The sequence below is a fragment of the Leucoraja erinacea genome, chromosome 17 (assembly GCF_028641065.1).
Source record: "Leucoraja erinacea ecotype New England chromosome 17, Leri_hhj_1, whole genome shotgun sequence".
NCBI classification, from domain to species: domain Eukaryota; kingdom Metazoa; phylum Chordata; class Chondrichthyes; order Rajiformes; family Rajidae; genus Leucoraja; species Leucoraja erinaceus.
Window position 1 is genome coordinate 4,402,002 of NC_073393.1, and position 25,444 is coordinate 4,427,445.

At 45.7% G+C, this 25,444-nt stretch overlaps 1 protein-coding gene across 2 annotated transcripts in view; it reads left to right on the forward strand.

Annotated features, from left to right (window-relative positions):
• The window catches only part of heatr3 (HEAT repeat containing 3), a 42,336-nt gene that overhangs the window by 12,598 nt on the left and 4,294 nt on the right, over positions 1-25,444 (forward strand). For both annotated transcript variants that reach the window (XM_055648404.1, XM_055648405.1), the window contains exons 6-11: positions 6,197-6,337; positions 8,825-9,117; positions 11,976-12,066; positions 18,289-18,434; positions 22,575-22,657; positions 23,398-23,534. In XM_055648404.1, the coding sequence (XP_055504379.1) occupies positions 6,197-6,337; positions 8,825-9,117; positions 11,976-12,066; positions 18,289-18,434; positions 22,575-22,657; positions 23,398-23,534 (891 nt within the window). The remainder of the gene's footprint in view (positions 1-6,196; positions 6,338-8,824; positions 9,118-11,975; positions 12,067-18,288; positions 18,435-22,574; positions 22,658-23,397; positions 23,535-25,444) is intronic.

The window sequence follows — 25,444 nt, forward strand, 5'->3', positions numbered from 1 at the left end:
ATAAGATTAGAGTCTGGGAAATGAGATGAGAACATTTGATGAAGGGAAAATCCTAACTACCACAGGATAAAATTTCACAAAAAAAAAATTCAGATCGCTTATTCATGCTTGTAAATTGCAATCAAATTGCATTAGAATTATTTTTATAAACCTGCTGTTCGCCGTGCAATAATTTTGGCTTGGTATATCATGAAAAAATGTTCGGGACCTGTACAACAAGCGATAGGTTCCAGTCTGAAGAAGGGTTTCGGCCCGAAACGTTGCCTATTTCCTTCACTCCATAGATGCTGCTGCACCCGCTGAGTTTCTCCAGCAATTTTGTGTACCATAGGATCCTGAGTGTTTATTGCAGTGGGGCTTGTCCTATCGAAAGTATAAATTGATTTCATTTGAACCCAGCTATGAAGTTTAGTTGGACAATAGACAATAGGTGCAGGACTAGGCCATTCGGCCCTTCGAGCCAGCACTGCCATTCAATGTGATCATGGCTGATCATCCCCAATCAGTACCCCGTTCCTGCCTTCTCCCCATATCCCCTGACTCTGCTATTTTTGAGAGCCCTATCTAGCTCTCTCTTGAAAGTATCCAGAGAACCGGCCTCCACCGCCCTCTGAGGCAGAGAATTCCACAGACTCACCACTCTCTGTGAGAAAAAGTGTTTCCTCGTCTCCGTTCTAAATGGCTTCCTCCTTATTCTTAAACTGTGGCCCCTGGTTCTGGACTCCCCCAACATCGGGAACATGTTTCCTGCCTCCAGCGTGTCCAAACCCTTAACAATCTTATATGTTTTAATAAGATGCCCTCTCATCCTTCTAAACTCCAGAGTGTACAAGCTGGTGTTTGTAGCGTTCAAGAGCCTGGTGGTTGAAGGGAAGAGGCTGCTGGATGGTGTGGGTCTCTGACGATGCTTTTTGAGGCAGCACCTCCTATACACAATGGTGGGGAGAGGTCAGTACCTGTGATAGACTGGGCAGTGTTCACCACTTTCTGTAATCTTCATTCCTGGACCTTGGAGTTAATTAGGCCACGATGCAACCAGTCATTATGCTCTTTGCTGTACACCTGTAGAAATTATTTTTTATTTAAATTTTTTTTATTTTTTATTTTTTATTTTTGTTAGAAGCAATTATACAGAGGTAAAACATTCGGCATCTAAAATGATACAATTATCGTACAGCTTCATTTTTAACCTTATAACCGAAACTATGAAAATGAAAAAGAATAGAAGAAAGAAAAGTGAAAAGATAGATTAAAGAAGAGTCAAGGAAAGTCCCCTAACTAAGCTAAACCTTAAATTGCAATCATAGATAAATGATATGATATGCCATTTATTGTCACTATACATGTACAGTGAAACTGAAAGCTGCTCGTACTCAGTGCATACATACAATTTTACACAAAAAAAACAAGAAACAGAAAAACAAAACAGAAGGGAGATGGGGGGGAATAGGTGCACAAATTCTACGGCGCTACATACATACATACATATATACAGATGGAAGTCCGTGTTGGGCGGTGTAGTCAGTGCATGTGTGGATTTGAATTTATGGTAGATATAATTCTCGGGAAGCAGCTATTCCTGAGTCTGTTTGTCCTGGATTTGATGCACCTATAGCGCCTTCCAGAGGGCAGCAGGTCGAACAGTCCAAACGCAGGATGGGAGCTGTCTTTGGTGATCTTCTTTGCCCTGCTAAGGCAGCGGGAGGTGTAGATGTCCATCAGGGAGGGGAGAGGGCAACCAATGATCCTCTGCGCTGTCCTGGTTACCCTACACTACACTGCTACACTACCAAAGCAGTGTAGCAGAAAGATATAGAAATGAAAAAAAAAAAAGAAAGCTGTGGAGACACTGGTATTATTCTCGTTGTAGGGCATTGATCATTCTTATAAGCTGGATTTTTAACTCATGGATTGTGTTTTAAAAAATATATAATTTATGATGCTTTTATAAGTGATATACTTAGATTTTTTATGTACTTTATGATATTTTTAATATGCAATGCATTTTTATGTAATGTTATGTAATTCTTGTCTGGACCTCGAGTTTATTATTATATTTATTAATATTATATATACCTCCCCCCCCCTCCCCCCCCCCCCCCCCCCCCCCCCCCCCCGCCGTCTGCCCTCACCCAACCCAGCATCGGATTTAAATTTAATTTCGTGTTGCACCATCCTATTGTTGTAAGAATTCGGTGAAGGATGTCCATGTCTTCAGAAATTGATCTGTTTTTTTCCGCCAAGACAAGCCAAGCCAACGTTTTCCAAATGTAGTGTCTCGGACATGTCTGTGATCCACATCTTCACTGCAGGGATTCAACAGGAAGTTTGCATTGTCTGTAAGCTATTTATAGTTCTACTGGATCAATGCTTCTAAAATATTTGCACCGCAAGCCTATTGTTCATTGATGAATGCAAAGGGTCTCATGGAGAAGAAGGCAAAACACATTGAGTTTAGTTTATTGTCGTGCCTCGTACAGTGAAAAGCTTTTGTTGCCTACTGACCAGTCAGCGGAAAGTCAATGCATCATTACAATCGAGCCGTTCACAGTGTACAGATACATGATGAAGGGAATAACGTTTAGGGCAAGACAAAGTCTGAGGGTCTCCAATGGGGCAGATAGTAGCTCAGGCCCACTCTCTAGTTGGTGATAGGATGGTTCAGTTGCCTGATAACAGGTAGGTAGAAACTGTCCCTGAATCTGGAGGTGTGCGTTTTCACACGTGTTTACCTTATAGGAGAGGGGAGAAGAGGGAGTGGCCAGGGGTGCAACTTGTCCTTGATTCTGCTGCTGGCCTTGCCAAGGCAGCGTGAAGTGTAGATGGAGTCAATGGAAGTGAGGTTGGTTTATGTGAAGGTAGACAAGATGCTGGGGAAACTCAGCGGGTGAGGCAGCATCTATGGAGCGATGGAATAGGTGATGTTCCGGGTCGAGACCCTTCTTCAGACGTGATGGTCTGGGCCGTATCCACTATTCTCTGCCATTACGTGGTCTTGGATGGATGGATGGTCTTGAATTGTAAAGGAAATCAAAGGGACTCTCGCTTCCTCTCAAAATGGTCTGCTCCTATCTTACGTTCAAGATATTCTCCAAAGTATTTTGTCTCTCTGCACTTGCAGAAATAAGCGTGAATGTCTTCTAGTGCTAAGCCCATGTGAAGCAGGATCATTTTGAATTTAAGATGTTGATTCTGGTCAAATGGATAATGTTACCAGCAGATGTCCAATGACTTTGCTCTGGAGTAATCTGATCTGAAAGAATGTGTGTGGTGGCCACGAACCTTCCCCTGCGTGTTTAAGGCCACTCTCTCTTCACCGTGTGAATCCAAATAACTTTCACCGCATGTAAATTGTTCAAGTGAACTTGAGGTCAGTTAATTGGTTATTGGCCTCGGGCTTGAAGATTGGTTTCATGCTAGATGGCGACCTCTTTCTGGAGATTAGTTGATGTCCCATGGCGATATTCTCAGATGAACGTCGGTGAAATGGAGCATTGGGCAGAGTGTAAGTTGCCATTTCTTAAATATTACAAAGGATTTTAGTTGAAATGTAATGACGAGGAACTGCAGATGCTGGTTTATACCAAAGATAGACACAAAGTGTTGGAGGAACGCAGCAGGTCAGGCAGCATCACTAGAGAACATCGATAGGTGGTGTTTCAAGGCAAGACCCTTCTTTATACATTGTATGAAATCTGTCCCGAGTTCTTTTTGATTCTTAAGATATGTTGATTTGTTGGGAATAACAAGGGAGGCACGGTGGCGCAGCGGTAAAGTTGCTGCCACACAGCGCCCCAGACCCAGGTTCGATCCTGACCATGGGTGCTGTCTGTGCAGAGTTTATACGTTCCCACGTGGGTTTTCTCCGGAATCTCCAGTTTCCTCCCGCACACAAAAGGCGTACAGGTTTGTAGGCTAATTGGCTTTGTATAATTGGAAATTGCCCCAAGTGTGTGTAGGATAGTGTTAGTGTGTTAGGATCGCTCGACAGTGCAGACTCGATGGGCTGAAGGGCCTGTTTCCACACTGTATCTGTAAACTAAATTAAAAATCCCTGAAGGTGGATAAAAACCTCAGCTGCATGAAGTGTACTACACAGTTCTTTCACAGTTTTCCCGGAAATGAATAAAGTTTATTCATGCACTTATAAAGAATTAGCAAAGGAATGTAAAGATTGGGGTTTGAACTTTGTATTGCTCGTCCGAGAAATTTTAAAGCCACCAAAATGATATCTTAGCAACAAAGTAGAAAATGTAATTCACTTAGCAGAGTCTTTCTATTAAGGACACAAAGTGCTTGAGTAACTCCGCGTTTAAGAAAGAACTGCAGATGCTGGAACAAATCGAAGGTAGACAAAAATGCTGGAGAAACTCAGCGGGTGAGGCAGCAGCTATGGAGCGAAGGAATAGGTGATGTTTCGAGTCGAGACCCTTCTTCAGACTGATGAAGGGATAGGTGACGTTTCGTGTCGAGACCCGGAAGGGTCTCGACCCGAAACGTTACCTATTCCTTCGCTCCATAGATGCTGGAGAAACTCAGCGGGTGAGGCAGCATCTATGGAGCGAAGGAATAGGTGATGTTTCGGGTCGAGGCCCTTCCAGTAAGTCAGCGGATCAGGCAGCATCTTTGAAGGACGTGGACAGGTGATGTGCAGGAAGGAACTGCAGCTGCTGGTTTATACTAAGTGCTGGAGTAACTCAGCGGGGCAGTCAGCATCTCTGGGGAACAAAGGAACAGGTGACATTTTGGGTCGACACCCTCCTTCAGACTGAAGGTTATGTTTTGGGTCAGAACCTTTCAGACTGTTTGTAAGGGGAAGAGGTGGGGGTGACCCGAAACGTTACCTATTCCTTCGCTCCATAGATGCTGGAGAAACTCAGCGGGTGAGGCAGCATCTATGGAGAGAAGGAACGGGTGACGTTTCGGGTCGAGACCCCTCTTCAGACTGATTTAGGTGTGGGCGATTTTTAACAGGCAGATGGTGGACAAAGACCAGAGATGAAGAGAGGTTTTATTTAGAGGTGGGTAGATTAAGTTTTATGCAAGAAATTGAAATATGGACCAGGTTACATTTGGAGCCATCTAGTGGTATAAAGTGTATCCACATTTGAAAAGCTTAGAAGCACAATAGCATTTAAAAAATAAATGAAAAAGGACTTGTGTTCAGATGAGCTGAATTAAGCGCCTGTGGTATATTAAGTGGTGTGTACATTGACTTCTCTAACTTCAGATTGCCCTTGCTCTCTCTCTCTCCATCCCCTCCCCCTTCCCAGTTCTCCCACCAGTCTTACTGTCTCCGACTACATTCTATCTGTCCCCTGTCCCCCTCCCCTGACATGAAGTCTGAAGAAGGGTCTCGACCCGAAACGTCGCTCATTCCTTCTCTCCAGAGATGCTGCCTGACCCGCTGAGTTCCTCCAGCATCTTCTGTCTACCCTGTGCGGTATAGTTCTTCGGTATAGACCAGGTTCAGGAATAGCTACTTCCCCACGGCCATCAGGTTATTAAACTTGGCTCGGACAAAACTCTGAACATTAATAGCCCATTATCTGTTATTTGCACTTCATCAGTTTATTTATTCATGTGTGTATATATTTATACAATGGTATATGGACACACTGATCTGTTCTGTAGTCATGCCGACTATGTTCTGTTGTGCTGAAGCAAAGCAAGAATTACATTGTCCTATCAGGGACACATGATAATAAATTCTCTTGAATCTTGAATCTTCCAGGACAAGGGGTCACTGCTTAAGGATAAGGGGGGAATCCTTTAAAACCGAGATGAGAAGAACTTTTTTCACACAGAGAGTGGTGAATCTCTGGAACTCTCTGCCGCAGAGGGTAGTCGAGGCCAGTTCATTGGCTATATTTAAGAGGGAGTTAGATGTGGCCCTTGTGGCTAAGGGGATCAGAGGGTATGGAGAGAAGGCAGGTACGGGATACTGAGTTGGATGATCAGCCATGATCATATTGAATGGCGGTGCAGGCTCGAAGGGCCGAATGGCATACTCCTGCACCTAATTTCTATGTTTCTATGAATCTTGAATCCCATTCGAGAATCTTCAACACACTGTGCCGTATCAACTAACGCAGCTGAATTTGGATTAAATTTAAATTATCTAAAGCGTTGTCACAGCTTTATGTGTTGCGAGGCTGAATGTAACTGAGGATAAATCTGTGCCTTCCATCCACAGCTTATTGTCTGCAGACTGTGGCTGAAGACAATGCTGAGCTCCTGGCAGCCTTCACTCCGCAAGTCCTGCAGGTGTTGGAGGTGGTGCTTCTATCTTCAGGAGATACCCCAGACCATCTGCTGCTGAGGACACTTGTAGCAGGTAACGTCGCACACTAAAAATAATTTACAATTTCCTCTGTCATCTGTCCAGGCATGCAAAATGTTTACCCGAGTGCTGTTTGTGTCTGAAGAAGGGTCTCGACCTGAAACGTCACCCATTCCTTTTCTCCAGTGATGCTGCCTCACCCGCTGAGTTACTCCGGCATTTTGCGTTTATCTTCGGTGTAAACCAGCGTCTGCAGTTCCTTCCTGCAAAGAAAATGGTCATGGTCAGTTTAGTTTATTGTCACATGTACCGAGGTTCAGTGCAAAGGGGTTATTGACATGGTATAAACGGGGGGGTTTATACCATGTCAATAAGAACATGCATTTTCTCTCCACACTTGAGTTGGATTAATTGAAAAAAAAAAAAGATTATTTCTGCTCAAAAGTCCTTTTTAAAAAGTGACTCACCTCAGAAATATCCCTTGACTCCACTAGCCCCCTAGAGCTCTATCTAACTCTCTCATAAATCCATCCAGTGACTTGGCCTCCACTGCCCTCTGTGGCAGGGAATTCCATAAATTCACAACTCTCTGGGTGAAAACGTTTTTTCTCACCTCAGTCTTAAATGACCTCCCCTTTATTCTAAGATAAAGCATCTATGGAGCGAAGGAATAGGTGACGTTTCGGGTCGAGACCCGGAAGGGTCTCGACCCGAAACGTCGCCTATTCCTTCGAGGAGAAGAGTCTCGACCCGAAACGTCGCCTATTCCACTGCCCTCTGTGGCAGGGAATTCCGCAAATCCACTGCCCTCTGTGGCAGGGAATTCCATAAATTCACAACTCTCTGGGTGAAAACGTTTTTTCTCACCTCAGTCTTAAATGACCTCCCCTTATTCCAAGACTGTGTGGCCCCTGGTTCTGGACTTGCCCAATATTGGGAACATTTTTCCTGCATCTAGCTTGTCCACTCCTTTTACAATTTTATATGCTTCTATAAGATTTCCCTCTCATCCTTCTAAACTCCAGTGAACACAAGCCGAGTATTTTCAATCTTTCCTCATATGACAGTCCCGCCATCCCAGGGTTCAATCTCGAGAATCTACGCTGCACTGCCTCAATCACAAGGATGGCCTTCCTCAAATTAGGAGACCAAATCAAATCACCCAATCACCCGATCTGAACCCAATTGACCATGCCTTTTATATGCCGAAGAGAAAACTCTTCAGGGGACTAGCCCCCCAAACAAGCATAAGCTAAAGACGGCTGCAATACAGGCCTGGCAGAGCATCACCAGAGAAGACACCCAGCAACTGGTGATGTCCATGAATCGCAGACTTCAAGCAGTCATTGCATGCAAAGGATATGCAACAAAATACTAAACATGACTACTTTCATTTACATGACATTGCTGTGTCCCAAACATGATGGTGCTCTGAAATAGGGGTGCTATATATAAACACAGCTGTAATTTCTACATGGTGAAACCAACATGTATAAAAATGGACAATGTGCACTTTAACCACATGTGATTTTTTTTCTATTACAAATCTAATTGCCAACCACAGGTACCTTGGTGTGCAGCTTGACAGTGAGCTGGACTGGAAGAGTCATATGGAGGCGGTGTACAGGAAGGGACAAAGTCGACTGTGCTTCTTAAGGAGGCTAAGGTCATTCAACATCTGCCAACCCCTACTGTGCAGTGTCTACCATTCAGTGGTGGCCAGTGCTCTGTTTTTTGCTGTGGCCTGTTGGGGAGAAGGTGCCTGCATAGCGGACAAAAACAGACTGGACAAGCGGCTCAGTGGTTGGGGCTGAGCAACTAACGGTCCAGCAGGTGGCAGAGGCCAGAACTGTGAACAAACTAGGTTCAATAATGACCAACCCCACTCACCCACTCCACGCCCTGAAGGTGATCAAGAGCAGCATCTTCAGTCAGAGACTGATTGCACCAATGTGCAAAACTGAGAGATATAGGAAGTCTTGTATACCAGCTGCTATAGGGTTTTATAATGCACAAAAATAATTTTGCATTTTTTTAAGTATTCATTCATTGTATTTTAACTTATTAAGTGTGGAAGCTATCTGAGGAAATGTGTGGTGTTATGTCTGTCTTGAAGCTGTTGTGGCACTGTAATTTCCTGTAAAGGATTATTAAAGGATCTATATATCTATCTATCTATTGTGTAACGGTAACAATGCTTAATTTTTTATGTGCACATTGTTGATTAGTTGTTGAAAAGCTCTAAACTTGGGATTATAGCAGCTGGAGAATTCTCTTTCTCATCAATGCTAAATGTTGCCACCTGCAGAAGGAATGCACTGTTCATGACATGTGCATGTTTAGCTGGAGTGAGTTTATATTCCCCAAGTTCATGCATTTTGAATGGTTAATGAATAAAAAGTGTAATTTGATGCAGTGTGGTGCTGCAGGCAGTGTAATCGGCAGTGATGAGGGACACTGGTGCCTGGTGACTTGCCTCGCTGCAGCATCTTGCTTTATTATCACACACATCTACTGATTGTAAGTAACATTTCCCTTTAGGTACCGTGTGGAATGTGAAGAGTGTTGTCCCCTGCAGCAGTCAGGCAGAGACGATCAACGCCGTGATCAGGACCCTGGCAGAGACCCTGGACAGGAACGCCAGCCAGACGATTGTAACTCTCAGTCAGACTGCGCGGGCAGCCCTCGAGACCGAGGCAGGGTCCGAGATGGAGGAGGAAATGACCGACACTCGTCAGAACGGTACTCCCAATCCCGAGGATGATGCGCTGGGAATATCGCCACAGAGTAAAGTGGGAGATGGCACGAGTGAAGACATTTCGGACTTCCTACCTGTAAGTGCGTTGTGAAAATCGCTCTGTGATGCCTGCTATTTAATGCCCCTGGTGGCGCTGCGATTGGGTTGCTGCCTTGCAGCGCCAGACACCCGGGATCCTTCTGCAGTTGTACAAAGCCCTAGTGAGACCACACCTGGAGTATTGTGTGCAGTATTGGTCCCCTAATTTGAGGAAGGACATTCTTGCTATTGAGGGAGTGCAGCGTAGGTTTACAAGGTTAATTCCCGGGATGGCGGGACTGACATATGCTGAGAGAATGGAGCGGCTGGGCTTGTACACTCTGGAGTTTAGAAGGATGAGAGGGAATCTCATTGAAACATATAAGATTGTTAAGCGTTTGGACACGCTAGAGGCAGGAAACATGTTCCCGATGTTGGGGGAGTCCAGAACCAGGGTCCACAGTTTAAGAATAAGGAGGAAACCATTTAGAACGGAGACGAGGAAACACTTTTTCGCACAGAAAGTGGTGAATTCTCTGCCTCAGAGGGCGGTGGAGGCAGGTTCTCTGGATACTTTCAAGAGAGAGCCGGATAGGGCTCCTAAAAATAGCGGAGTCAGGGGATATGGGGAGAAGGCAGGAACGGGGTACTGATTGGGGGTGATCAGCCATGATCACATTGAATGGCGGTGCTGGCTCGAAGGGCCGAATGGCCTACTCCTGCACCTATTGTCTATTGTCTATTGATCCTGACTGCGGGTGCTGTCTGTGTGGAGTTTATACGTTCTCCATGTGACCACGTGGGTTTTCTCCGGGTGCTCCGGTTTCCTCCCACACTCCAGAGAGTGTGCAGGTTTTGGACGTCAACCATCGATCGCCCGTTCACACTAGTTCTATGTTATCTCACCTTCTCATCCACTCCCTACACACTTGGGATCAGTTTTGCAGAGGGCTAATTCGCCAAAAAACCCGCACGTCTTTGGGAGCTGGAAGGAAACCAGGGCACCCGGAGGAAACCCACACAGTCACATGGGGAACGCGCGAACTCCACAGCGACAGTACCCGCAGCCAGGATGGAACTGAGGCAGCAACTCTACCAGCTGCACCACTGTGCCACCCTGTTGATTTCATAAATTAAATGCTGTCCTTTCTTCTGCACTGGAAGTTGCTCTTCCCATTTTCATTTTTTTTTTTTTGCATTGCCAACAGTTAACATTATAATTAGTAATAGACGATAGTTATTTCATTCTGTAACTAGACAGATGCGTTAAATTAACAGAACTTCATTTAACTGTCCACACTGACAGCTAAGTCTATGGATCAAATATAATGACCAGTTAAAACAATAGACAATAGGTGCAGGATTAGGCCATTCGGCCCTTCGAGCCAGCACCTCCATTCAATGTGATCATGGCTGATCATCCCCAATCAGTACCCCGTTCCTGCCTTCTCCCCATATCCCTTGACTCCGCTATCTGCAAGAGCCCTATCTAGATCGAGACATTTTCGATGTCATTTATTGTGCGATCATTTAAAGTTTTTCAAAGTACAGAAGGCGTTTTTTTTACAAAATTTAAACCATATAAAATAAAATATCTGCATAAATTTGTATTTACCTTCAATCTATTTGAACCAGCTGCATTGATATTTTAAATGAATTTACAAAAATTTGATTCCGTCTTTGTATAGATTTCTCAGCTTGGGGGGATTTGTGCCTGCATTGGTTAAGAAGTGTATTTTTATTGTTGTAAATACCCAAAGCATTTGGGGCAGAATAGGACACGGTTTTTATTGTAAAGGAAAATCCAACATATATTTCTCCTGGGCTTCACGCAGATGCAATGCATTCCTGCAAATTAATACTACGTCTCGTTTTACATTGTGACGTTCTTGTGGTTAATTAATTATTTTTCACTTTGAACAAAATACCTGTGTTTCCTGTTGATGCCGATGGGATTGACTATGGATTTACACAGAAGGCAGGTGTTATTTCCTGTGGAAACCAGGAACTGCAGATGATGCTTTACAGAAAAAAAGCAACGCAAAGTGCTGAAGTATCTCTGCGACTCTGGGCAGCATCTCTCGAGAACATGGATAGATATATTATTTCACTATATTATTTTGTTTCCTGGCCATGTTAGCCTTGGGAACTGATACTCTTTACTCCAGAAAGAATACACCATCTGGGCGCCGAATAATCTGTGGCACGGCGGTAGAGTTGCTGCCTTGCAGCGCCATAGACCCGGGTATGATCCTGACTACGGGTGCTGTCTGTTAGAGTTTGCACGTTCTCCCCGTGACCACGTGGGTTTCCTCTGGGTGCTCTGGTTTCCTCCCGCATGCCAAAGGTTGGATTGAGTTGAATTGAATACTTTATTGTTACATGTGACAAGCCACGGTGAAATAGTCACCACATAAATGGCACTTATATAGTTACAAAGTATCCCCGCGCTAGGTCCCCCCCTTCGTCCTTCTTCCCCCCCCCCCCCCCCCCCCCCCCACCGCGGTCCTCCTCCTCGGCAGCGGCGTCCTCACTTCCACGTGGTCCGTCCTCGTTCATCGGACGGCGCCATCATCGACCGCCGCACCGACCTCTTCACTAACGCTGTTGGGTCCTCTCTGTGACAACGACCCCGGCCCCAGACATGGGCCCCGTCGACCCGCGAGGCTTCTCAGCGGCACCTCCAGTAGATGTGCAGGTCTGTAGGTTAATTTTGGCCCGTGTGTGGGATAGTATAAGGGGGGCGATCGCTGGGTGGCGCGGACTCTGGGCCAAAGGGCCTGTTTCCACACTATCTCTAAACTAAACTGTAACATTGAATAGTGATGAAAGTTTGAAGTATCGTTTGGGTTTTAGTGGGATGGGGTTGCTAGCGATGTCTGGAGCTGATTTTTGTCCACTATTATTTGTTGTTAGGTGCGGAGTGAGGAGTTGAGGCTCGCTACCGCCCTTCTTGCTGCACAACAGACCGCCCTGGAGATCATCGTGAACATGTGTTGTTCTGAAGGTATTGGAGTGAAATCTAGTTCCAACATTATTCTCTTCTGCAAATAAAGACACAGAGCGCTGGACTCACCCAGTGGGTCAGGCAGCATCTCTGGAGAACACAGTGGCGCAGCTGGTAGAGCTGCTGCCTCACAGCGCCAGAGACCCGGGTTCGATCCTGACTACGGGTGCTGCCTGTACGGAGTTTGCACGTTCTCCTTGTGACTTGTGTGGGTTTTCTCCAAAATCTTCAGTTTCCTCCCACACTCCAAATACGTCCAGGTTTGTAGGTTAGTTGGCTTGGTATAAATGTAAATTGGCACCAGTGTGTATAGGGTAGTATTAACGTGCAGGGATCGCTGGTCGGCACGGACTCGGTGGGCTGAAGGGCATTTTTCTGCGCTGTATCTCTAAACTAAATGATGATCAGCCATGATCATATTGAATGCCGGTACTGGCTCGAAGGGCCGAATGGCTTACTCATGCACCTATTGAATAGTGTCTATGGTAAACTAAACGTGGATGGGTGATACTCGGGGTCGGGTCTCTCATCTGCAAATGTAGAAATGTAATTACTCCAGCACTCTGTGCCTTCTTTAGGAAACCAGCATCTGCAGTTCCTTGTGTCCACATTCAAAGTAGTTTATTTGGTATTAAATAGTTTGCAGAAGATGTTAAACAAAAGACTAAAGGGGGGGGTTGGAAATATTATCCCCACCTCCTGCCCGCAAGGAGATCGCCTCCTGTGTTCGGTGCTGTAGTTCTGGCAACAGGGTTTGATGTAGGGGTGGGGAACCTACACATGAGGCCTTAAGGCCACATGCGGCCCTCTAAGCCATTAAGTGCGGCCTTTTGAATGAATCCAAATTTTGTAGAACAAATCTTTTTATTATTATTAATATGTTTTTGTTCGTCTTTTATTATTTTAATTTTAATCTTAAAATGAACGTATTTAAAATACCAAATAGTAAAAGAAGATTCAACAAAATAATCCTCCCTGACTGAAGGCCACAATTAAAACATTAGTAAGTCATCAGGGCTATTTTAACAAAATAATGTACATTTTGAAGCATATCTGATTGAAGTTTCTTGGATGCGGCTTTATTAGATTACAGCGAACTTAATGCGGCCTTCCACCATGAAAAGGTACCCCACCCCTGGTTTGAAGAATAGCCAGAGGGTGGCGGAGGAGAGGATGCAGGGAACCTGCCTGAGGGGCTTTAGTCTAGTTTAGAGATACAGCGTGGAAACAGGCCCTTCGGCCCACCGAGTCTCTGCCGACCAGCGACCCGCACTAACACTATCCCCACACACGAACACACACACACTGCACACACACACACACACACACACACACACACACACACACACACACACACACACACACACACACACACACACACACACACACACACACACACACACACACACTAAGGCCAATTTACATCTACACCAAGCCAATTAACCTACAAACCTGTACGTCTTTGGAGTGTGGGAGGAAACCGGAGCACCCGGAGAAAACCCACGCAGTTCACGGGGAGAACGTACAAACTCCGTACAGGCAGCGCCCGTGGTCGGGATCGAACCTGGGACTCTGGCGCTGTGCGGCAGCAACTCTGCCGCTGCATTGATCGATTAGGGTTTCCACCAACTCCGAGAGGTGACATGTTTTTTTTGTCAAGGTTAGGCTTTGGTCAAATTGCTGCTGTTACTTCTGGAATAATGCTGCCCTCCAGTGGCCAGCCCGTGTACATCAACACTTTCCCTGCTCACTCATCACAACACAAAGCATTGACTTCAGGCGTGCAGTGAAAAGCTTTTGTTGCGCGCTAACCTGTCAGCGGAAAGACAGTACATGATTACAATCGATCTGCCCACAGTGTACAGATACATGAGAAAGGGAATAATGTTTAGTGCCAGGTAAAGTCCAATCAAAGATAATCCGAGGGTAGACAAAAATGCTGGAGAAACTCAGCGGGTGAGGCAGCATCTATGGAGCGATGGAACTAGGCGACATTTCGGGTCGAAACGACGCCTATTTCCTTCACTCCATAGATGCTGCCTCACCCGCTGAGTTTCTCCAGCATTTTTGTCTACCTTCGATTTTCCAGCATCTGCAGTTCCTTCTTAAAGATAGTCCGAGGGTCACCAATGAAGTGGATAGCGGTTCAGCACTGCTCGCTGGTTGTGGTAGGATGGTTCAGTTGCCTGATAACAGCTGGGAAGAAACTGTCCCTGAATCTGGAGGTGTGCGTTTTCATACTTCTGTACCTCTCGCCTGATGGGAGCGGGGAGAAGGACTGACCGATCGGTGGGGGAGATTGGTCCTTGTCGATCTGAAGAGGGGTCCTGAAACGAAACGCGGCTTGTCCATTCCCTCCATGGATGCTGCCTGACCCGCTGAGTCCCAGGGTCAGGAGCAGCTTCGGGCTAAAGAAATTCCTCCTCGTCTCCTTTCTTTTTGTTCTGAGGCTATGGCATCTGGTCCTAGACTCTCCCACTAGTGAAAACATCCTCTCCTCTTCCACCCGATCCAGGCCTTTCACTATTCGGGTAAGTTTCAATGATGTCGGTTCCCGCCCCCTCATCCTTCTAAACTGATCCTATTCTCTCTTGAGTTTGGAAGAATGAGAGGCGATCCGATTGAAACATACAAACGCCGTCTGGTGCTCTCCAGGGAAGGTGTAGCGTTGACATTACGGGACCAATAAGCAGAGGTCATCGTCTCCAAGAAGTGTGGTGTGCCATTTTATCTCAAGGTAATTTCTTTAACGGGAGAATATTTAATCTTTGGAAGAATCCCCACAAGAGGGCAGGAGAGGCCCTCAGTCTTCAAGACAGAGGCTCACAGTATCCAGACATCCTTGGCAATCTTCGCCATTAACTGCATTCATAGATGTTTATTTTAAGTTTGGGTTTATTTACTGTCACGTGCCCCAAGGAACAGTGATGAGCTTTGTTTTGAATCACTTCCCTCTGGAAGGCGACTCCGGACTGTCGAAGCTGCCACAGCCAGACATAAAAACAGTTTTTATCCACGAGTAGTTGCTCTACTCAACAGCCAAAAGTCTGTAGCCTCCCTTTGATCTGGTATTTTGTTGGTTCACATGCTTGATCAATGGTGTTTTATCATTCATGTTTTATTATTATTAATGTTTAGTTTAGTCATTCGTAACTGTCACTGTATGTCATGTTGTTACTTGTGGGCGAAGCACCAAGGCAAATTCCTTGTATGTGAATACTTGGCCAATAAACTTACTTACTTATCCAAATGGCTCAGATATACCACACTTAGATACAATCGTCAAACTCCAGTGTAACGTATAGAGCATGAGGGCAGATACAGGGTGCAGATTATAGTTCTCAGCATTCAGTCACAAGGCCGTAAGGAATAGGAGTAGAATGAGGCCATCGAATCTACTCCGCCATTCAATCATGGCTGATCTATCTCTCCCTCCTAACCCCATTCTCCTGCCTTCTCCCCGTTACCCCTGATACCTGTACATTATAGCGCATCAGTTCCAGAGACTAAGTCCAATGTCCACAATGGGGTAGAGGTGAATCGGACAGTACCCCAGCTTATGGAAGGACCGTTCAGAAGCCTAATAACAGAGGGGAAGAAGCTGTTCCTGAGTCTGGTGGTGTTCCATCCGTCTCACTAGTTGCTGTATTTATCCAAACCAGACCATGTACTGTCTGGGTATTCTCTTTAGCCCCAAACTGAACCGATAATGGCCATGCCCCTCTCTGTCCATCACCACTTCAGTCCAGCTGCTGATGATATATTCACCCCAACACCTGTACCAATGCACCACATTCACATGCCTGCGTCCCCTGCTCATCCATCTAAAAGCCTCTTAAAGGCCACTATAGTATCGGCCTCCACCACCGTCCCTGGCAGTGACCACTGTGTGGGTCCAATTCATGAGCAGCACGGTAGCGCAGCGGTAGAGTTGCTGCCTTGCAGCGCCAGGTACCAGGGTTCGATCCCGACTACGGGTGCTGTCTGTACGGAGTTTGCACGTTCTCCCCGTAAGTTTTCTCCGGTATCTTAGGTTTCCTCCCACACTCCAAAGACGTAGGGGTTTGTAGGTTAATTGGCTCTGGCGTAAGTGTAAATTGTCCCTAGTGTGTGTCAGCGTGAACTGTTGAACGCAGCGGCAGACAAGCAGGCGCCCAGATAAGAGCGCGGCAACTTCAACAAACCGGACACCCCACACACACACACACACACACACAGATGTGATCTTTGCCACAGAGACTGTCACTCCAGCATTAATCTCTCCAGCCACAAGCGACGCTGCACCAGCCGAGGCTTGGAGCAAGCAGCCAACATCTAGGATGCATCACCCATGGTCAGTCATGACTGAGGGGGGCCTACCTAGTGTACTTCGATTGCTGGTCAGTATGGACTCGGTGGGCCGAAGGGCCAGTTTCCTCGCTGTGTCTCTAAATTAAATGAAACTAAACTAATCTAAATCAGTCTGAAGAAGGGTTTCGGCCCGAAACGTTGCCTATCTCTTCGCTCCATAGATGCTGCTGCACCCGCTGAGTTTCTCCAGCTTTTTTGTCTACCTTCGATTTTTCCAGCATCTGCAGTTCCTTCTTAAACCCTCCAACTTATAGACTTTTTTTTAACAGATCCTTGGGAATTAGGCGACGTTTCGGGACGAATCCCTTGGGAAATGGGCAACGTTTCGGGCCGAAACCCTTGGGAAATAGGCAACGTTTCGGGACGAAACCCTTGGGAAATAGGCAACGTTTCGGGCCGAAACCCTTGGGAAATAGGCAACGTTTCGGGACGAAACCGTCGGGAATTAGGCGACGTTTCGGGACGAATCCCTTGGGGAAATAGGCAACGTTTCGGGCCGAAACCCGGAAGGGTTTCGGCCCGAAACGTTGCCTATTTCCTTCGCTCCATAGATGCTGCTGCACCCGCTGAGTTTCTCCAGCACTTTTGTCTACCTTACACTAAACCAACATTGGACTATTGCAACCATTTGTGAGAATGTTATCTGAGATATTAACTGCTCCGACGAAAACATTCCTCCCTGTGGCTTCACCTATTAGACATAACAAACTTATTGAAGGACCAATTAGTGAAATGTGTACACTTAAGCACCTTGCCGTTGGGTAACAGGCGATCTAATTAATTTCTGGGTGCTGGTCAGAGCAGCTTCCGAGGTTATCCAACCAGTAACTGAACGCACAATAGAATTTTGTGAAGTTACTGTGAAACGGTGGGAGGTTGTCGCCTTTGTGATGGGGGGTCAAGGGGAGACCTGAGGTGGACACACAATTATGTGAGGCATGTGATGAGCCAGCAGTCAGAACCTTTAACCCCAGGGTGAAAATGTAAAAGAATAGAAGGCAGGCACTAGTGAGGGGGGCAAAGTTTAAAGGAGATGCTTCGGGTTCATTGTTGGATTATTGAAACATATAAGATTATTAAGGGTTTGGACACGCTAGAGGCAGGAAACATGTTCCCGATGTTGGGGGAGTCCAGAACCAGGGGACCACAATTTAAGAATAAGGGGTAGGCCATTTAGAACGGAGATGAAAAACTTTTTCACACAGAGGGTTGTGAATCTGTGGAATTCTCTGCCTCAGAGGGTGGTAGAGGCCGGTTCTCTGGATGTTTTCAAGAGGGAGTCAAGATTCAAGAGAGTTTATTGTCATGTGTCCCAGATAGGGCAGTGAAATTCTTGCTTTGCTTCAGCACAACAGAACATAGTTGGCATGAATACAGAACAGATCAGTATGTCCATATACCATTATATAAATATATATACACACATGAATAAATAAAACAGATAAAGTGCAAATAAACAGATAATGGGTTATTAATGTTCGGAGTTTTGTTTGAGTTAAGTTCAATAGCCTGTTGGCTGTGGGGAAGTAGCTATTCCTGAACCTGGACGTTGCAGTCTTCAGGCTCCTGTACCTTCTACCTGAAGGCAGCGGGGAGATGAGTGTGTGGCCAGGATGATGTGGGTCCTTGGTGATGCTGCCAGCCTTTTTGAGGCTAGATAGAGCTAGATAGGGCTCTTAAACATGGTGGAGTCAAGGGGATATGGGGAGAAGGCAGGAATGGGGTACTGATTGTGGATGATCAGCCATGATCACATTGAATGGTGGTGCTGGCTCGAAGGGCTGAATGGCCTACACCTGCAGCTATTGTCTATGTTGAAACTAAACTGATTACTGATCCCCATCCATCCTCTGTGTTGCTGTTTGTTCTCAGAGCCGTCAGATGATGAATGGGAGGAGATATTGAGCAGCGATGATAGTGACGAGGGTGTGACTGAAGGGCCCGGCTCGCTTCTTTCTCCGCTCTGCCTGTCTGCAGAAGTCCTCTCCGCTCTTGTCAACAACCTCATTCCAAAAAAGGTAACGACCAAGAAATCCCTCCGTGGTGATTATCACAGTCGTACATTACCACACGATACAACAGAACTTTATTGATCCCAGGAGGGGAATTGATCAGCCAACAGTTATAAAACACACAAAGTATATGAAGCATGAAATTAAGTGGAAAGGGTGGGGGGGGGTGGGGTGGGGGTGGGGGTGGGGTGGGGGGGGGGGGGGGGGGGTAGTCAGTCTCCGTCTACTCCACGACCAAAAGGGGAAGGAGTTGTACAGTTTGACAGTGCGAATGGTATGTTAGCATTCATAGCAAAAGGATTTGAGTCTAGGAGCAGGGAGGTTCTACTGCAGTTGTACAGGGTCTTGGTGAGACCACACCTGGAGTATTGCGTACAGTTTTGGTCTCCAAATCTGAGGAAGGACATTATTGCCATAGAGGGAGTGCAGAGAAGGTTCACCAGACTGACTCCTGGGATGTCAAGAATGATATGAAGTCCTGGGATGTCAGGACTTTCATATGAAGAAAGACTGGATAGACTCGGCTTGTACTCGCTAGAATATAGAAGATTGAGGGGGGATCTTATAGAAATGTACAAAATTCTTAAGGGGTTGGACAGGCTAGATGCAGGAAGATTGTTCCCGATGTTGGGGAAGTCCAGAACAAGGGGTCATAGTTTAAGGATAAGGGGGAAATCTTATAGGACCGAGATGAGGAAAACATTTTTCACACAGAGAGTGGTGAATCTCTGGAATTCTCTGCCACAGTAGGTAGTTGCGGCCAGTTCATTGGCTATATTTAAGAGGGAGTTAGATGTGGCCCTTGTGGCTAAAGGGATCAGGGGGTATGGAGAGAAGGCAGGTACAGGATACTGAGTTGGATGATCAGCCATGATCATATTGAATGGCGCTGCAGGCTCGAAGGGCCGAATGGCCTACTCCTGCACCTTGTTTCTATGCTATGTTGATGGCCACTGGGAAAAAGGATCTCCTGTGGCGTTCTGTGCTGCATCTTGGGACAGTTTGGAAAGAGGCCCAACTTGCCCCCGCCAACCAAGATGCCTCATCTCCTCTAGTCCCACCGGCCCGTGTTTGGCCCATGTATATACATTCTCTGCTATTGCTACACACTTGTACTTAATCTAAGATTGTGCTTGCGTACGCTAACACCATTACTGCACTGCATGCAAATAAGAATTTTAGTGGACCTCATTACACAAAACATGGAATCATCACTGAAACCTTTCCTACCCGGCACGGTGGCGCAGCGGTAGAGTCGCTGCCTCACCGCGCCAGAGACCCGGGTTCGATCCCGACTACGGGTGCCGTCTGTACAGAGTTTGTGCGTTCTCCCCGTGACCTGCGTGGGTTTTCTCTGGGTGCTCCGGTTTCCTCCCACACTACAAACACCTGCAAGTTTGTAGGTTAATCGGTAAAATTGTCCATAGTGTATGTGTGTAGGACAGTGTCAGTGTATGGAGGGAACACTGGTCTGTGCAGACTTGATGGGCTGAAGGGCTATTTTCTTATCAGGGTCTTTACCCAACATATATCTTGAGAGAATATTTAATGGTTGCCGGCGTGTTTAGCCTTGTAGCTTCAGAAATTTAACAGCCGGGAATGAGTTTGTAACAATGGCGAAGATAATATTTATTTACAACTAGATTTTATGCAAAGCTGTCAAACAATAATATTAGTCAGTGGAAGATAGACGGGTTTCAAAGTACCGGTCCATCTTTGATCTTCCGGCAACTGGTGATCTGGCACCTCCTTTAATCCGGACAAAATCACGAGCGCACTTGTTATCCAGAGAACCGGCCTCCACCGCCCTCTGAAGGCAATTAACCTACAAACCCTACAAACTGTGAATACCTGGGCATGGGTTGGCATGGGTGGAGGTGTTTCCCGTCTCTGGGGAAGGGAGTCTTTTGGCAGCTGAGGAATCAAATTGTTACCTTGTTAGAGTTTCTCACTTGCAGTTCGAGTGTGAATCGAAATATTCACATGTAACACTGTTACAGTGGATGGCAGCAAAACTTCACACAAACTCCCAGAAATCTGAAAGTAGATTGTGTCGACTTTCCACTCTAGGCTTTAGAGATACAGAGCGGAAACTGTGATCATGGCTGATCATCCCCAATCAGTACCCCGTTCCTGCCTTCTCCCCATATCCCCTGACTCCGCTATCTAGCTCTCTCTTGAAAGTATCCAGAGAACCGGCCTCCACCACCCTCTGAAGCCAATTAACCTACAAACCCGCATGTCTTTGGAGTTTAGTTTTAATTTAAGGATACAGTGCGGAAACAGGCCCTTCGGCCCGCGGAGTCCGCGCCAACCAGCGATCCCCGCACGCCAACACGATCTTACACACAAGGGACAGTTTAATATATTTACAGAAGCCAATTAACCCACAAATCTGTACGTATTTGGAGTGTGGAAGGAAACCGGAACACCCGGAGAAAAACCCACGTGGTCTCCGGGCAAGTGTACAAACTCCGTACAGGCAGCACCCGTAGTCGGGATCGAACCTGGGTCTCGGGTGCTGTGAGGCAGCGAGTCTAACGCTGGGCCGCCCTTAGGCGCGTTAAGTATCTGGTGCATTATTGAACCACAGTCACAACCTTTGCTCTTATAATAAAAAATCCCACAGGAATGGAAACCAGGGGGAATTTCTGTAATCCTGATCCCGTAATCGGAGATGGGTTTGGGTGTGGGAATACTGGACTGGACTTCCGAAAATAAATTAACTGCGACATTAGTATTTGCACACATAACAATGAAAGCACCATTGCACATAGAGGAGATGAAGAAAACGAGCTGCAGAAAATGATAACTAATTAGATCTTCCGACGTCCATCTTATAGAAATAAACATTCCAGTACAAATACAGTGCCCAGGTCATGTGATAGGAACAGAATTTGGCCATTCGGCCCATCGTCTACTCTGCCATTCAATCACAGCTGATCTATCTCTCCCTCCTAATCCCATTTTCCTGCCTTCTCCCCATAACCTCTGACATTTGTACTAATCAAGTCAAGTCAAGTTTATTTGTCACATACACATACGAGATGTGCAGTGAAATGAAAGTGGCAATGCTCGCGGACTTTTGTGCAAAAGACAAACAACAAAACAACCAAACAAACTACAAACACAAGCATAACACACATATTCTTTTACATAATAAATAATGGAAGGAAAAACGTTCAGTGGAGTTAGTCCCTGGTGAGATAGGCGCTTACAGTCCGAATTGCCTCTGGGAAGAAACTCCTTCTCAACCTCTCCGTTCTCACCGCATGGCAACGGAGGCGTTTGCCTGACCGTAGCAGCTGGAACAGTCCGTTGCAGGGGTGGAAGGTGTCTCCCATGATTTTATTTGCTCTGGAGTTGCACCTTCTGTTGTATAGTTCCTGCAGGGGGGTGAGTGAAGTTCCCATAGTGCGTTCGGCCGAACGCACTACTCTCTGCAGAGCCTTCTTGTCCTTGGCAGAGCAATTCCCAAACCAGATGGTAATGTTCCCGGACAAGATGCTTTCCACCGCTGCTGCGTAGAAGCACTGGACGATCCTCGGAGACACTCTGAATTTCCTCAATTGCCTGAGGTGGTAAAGACGCTGCCTTGCCTTACTCACGAGTGCTGAGGCGTGTGATGCCCATGTCATATCCTCAGAGATGTGGACTCCCAGATATTTAAAACAGTTCACCCTATCCACAGGATCCCCATTTATCCTCAATGGAGTGTACGTCCTCGGATGATGTGCCCTCCTAAAGTCCATGATCAGCTCCTTCGTTTTTTTGATGTTCAAGAGGGGGCTGTTATCCTGGCACCCGAGTGCTAGATCAGCCACCTCCTCCCGGTAGGCCTTCTCATCGTTGTCTGAGATCAGGCCCACCACCAATCAAGTATCTATCTATCCCTGCCTTAAATATATCCACTGACTTGGCCTCCACAGCCTTCTGTGGGGCAGTATCCCACAGATAAGTCACCCTCTGACTAAAGAAATGAGGCTGTTGAGGAAATGAGAAAAGATGAGGCGCTGGCCCTTCGGCCCGCAATGTGTGTGTGTGCCGCAGTTGTCCTTGTTCTTTGTCTAGTGATTGGCCGCTCTCTGTGTGCTGGTGATCTGCTCCGCTTGTGAGTAACGTTTGTTTTGATTGGTAAATCCGTAGGTTTTGGAGAAGACGGTGTTTGCTGAGAGTGCCACGGTGGATGCTTGTACGGAGAGTCCTCCTTGGCGACCCTTGTTGGCAAAGTAAGTCTGGACCTTGTAACTTTGGCGAGGAGATACAAACGTGGCGTTAAAGTTGGGAACCGTTGTGGCGGCACGACGGCGCAGCGGTAGAGTTGCTTCCCTCGCAGCGCCAGAGACCCGCGTTCGTATGGTCATAAGGAACCGGAATGGAATTAGACCATTCGGCCCATCAAGTCTACTCTTGTCATTCAATCATGGCTGATCTATCTCTCCCTCCTAACCCCATTCTCCTGCCTTCTCCCTGTAACCCCTGATACTCGTACTGATCAAGAATGTTCGACCCCGACTACGGGTGCTGTCTGTGTGGAGTTTGTACGTTCTCCCCGTGACCAGCGTGGGTTTTCTCTGAGTTCTTCGGTTTCCTCCCACACTCCAAAGACGTGCAGGTTTGTAGGTTAATTGGCTTGGTGTATGTGTAAATTGTCGTGTGTGTGTGTGTGTGGATCACTGGTCGGTGCGGACTCGGTGGGCCGAAGAAGGGCCTCTCTCTGCGCTGGACCTCTAAACAAACCTGCCAAGCCTGGGTACACAAAAATGCTGGAGAAACTCAGCGGGTGCAGCAGCATCTATGGAGCGAAGGAGATAGGCAACGTTTCGTCCCGAAACGTTGCCTATCTCCTTCGCTCCATAGATGCTGCTGCACCCGCTGAGTTTCTCCAGCACTTTTGCTAACCTTCGATTTTCCAGCATCTGCAGTTCCTTCGTAAACACCTGTAAAGTCTGGTGTGTGTTTTCTGTAGGATGACACGGGTACAGTGTCGAGCCCTGACCTGCCTGAATAATCTGCTCTCAACTTTGGACGTGGAAAGACTCGGTGGGCCTGCTGCCCTTCACACACTCTCCCAGCATCTCACAAACCTCGTCTTCTCTCAGTCCGGTGAGTGAATGAATGAATGAATGAATGGATTGAATGATTGAATGCATGAATGTATGAATGAATGAATGAATGATTGAATGCATGATGATGATTGAATGAATGAATGAATGTATGAATGAATGAATGAACGATTGAATGAATGAATGAATGAATGATTGAATGGATGCATGAATGAATGAATGAATGAATGAATGATTGAATGAATGAATGAATGAATGAATGAATGAATGAATGAATTGAATGAATGAATGAATGAATGAATGAATGAATGAATGAATGAATGAATGATGCATGAATGATTGATGAATGATTGAATGAATGAATGAATGAATGAATGAATGAATGAATGATTGAATGGATGAATGAATGAATGATTGAATGGATGAATGAATGAATGAATGAATGGATGATTGAATGAATGAATGATGATTGAATGAATGATTGAATGTATGAATTAATTAATTAATTAATTAATTAATTAATTAATTGAATGAATGCATGAATGAATAATTTATTTTGGCCATACATTAAAAAGACTGTATCAATTTCAGTAGTCAGTATTAACTTTATTGTCATTTCACTGAGTATTTACATACACAGAAGAAACGGAAAATTGTTTGTCATCAGTTCCTGTCGGTGTAATTAATAAAAAAACAGAATAAATATATACGACTTTAAAATTAACATATCTAAAATTGAACGAAAAACAGACATTGAGACCGAACAGTGACTTTACGGTGACAGGATCTGAGTTCAGTAAGTGGACTGGATCTGATCAAGCTAATTTAATCCAGTTACAGTGCCACCATTAAGCCTTAGCTGGATCCAGTTTGATGGGTTCCAAGGTGGAAGGATTCATATAGATATCCAAATATGCTACGTCCGAGGTGGCACCAGATGCTTAACTATTCACCTCGTAACTACATTCTGCTTCTCTCTTTAAAGCAAAGTTGGGGGCTGTGAAATGATTAAGACACAAACATAGAAAATAGGTGCAGGAGTAGGCCATTCGGCCCTTCGAGCCTGCACCGCCATTCAATATCATCATGGTTGATCATCCAACTCAGTATCCTGTACCTGCCTTCTCTCTATACCCCCTGATCCCTTTAGCCACAAGGGCCACATCTAACTCCCTCTTAAATATAGCCAATGAACTGTGTGGCCTCAACTACCTTCTGTGGCAGAGAGTTCCACAGATTCACCACTCTCTGTGTGTGAAAAATGTTTTTCTCATCTCGGTCCTAAAAGATTTTCCCCTTTATCCTTAAACTGTGACCACCTTGTTCCGGACATCCCCAACATCGGGAACATGTTGGGGAAGGTGTCAGGTGCCTAGCTGTCAAAGTTTGGGCGAGGTTAGATGTGTGGGGGTGTATGGTGTATGGGAGAGTGGACACAGTCCGTGAACCATTTTGATTGCTTGTGGGAAGAAGCTGTGTAGCATCCTGCTGGCTCTGCAGCTGATACTCCTGTACCTACCTCATCCCAGATGGCAGAATGGAGAAGATGTGATGTGATGGGTGATAAGGGTCCTTAATATCACACAACGTTCACATAATCAATGACCAAAAAAGGAATCGGCAGAAGCCACAAAGCCTATTTTTGCCTATCCTATACAATCCATAAAATAACCCAGAATATCAGCGTTACAAAGGAAAGAAAAAAAATAATAAAATTTCCTCCAAATTGTAATCCTTACATATTTTACATTTCAATCGTTTTACATTATAATCCTTAATTATTTTACATTTTAAGGCTTTTTTTGAAACTCGACAGAGAGCTACAAAATTCCAATTCCTCACTAAGCCCGTTCCAGTATTTGACTCCCAAAACTGCGACAAAACTGAATTGGATAATCGTGATAATTCTAAACTCTCCGGATTTGAATCATTTGAAATTTAGATGTTTAA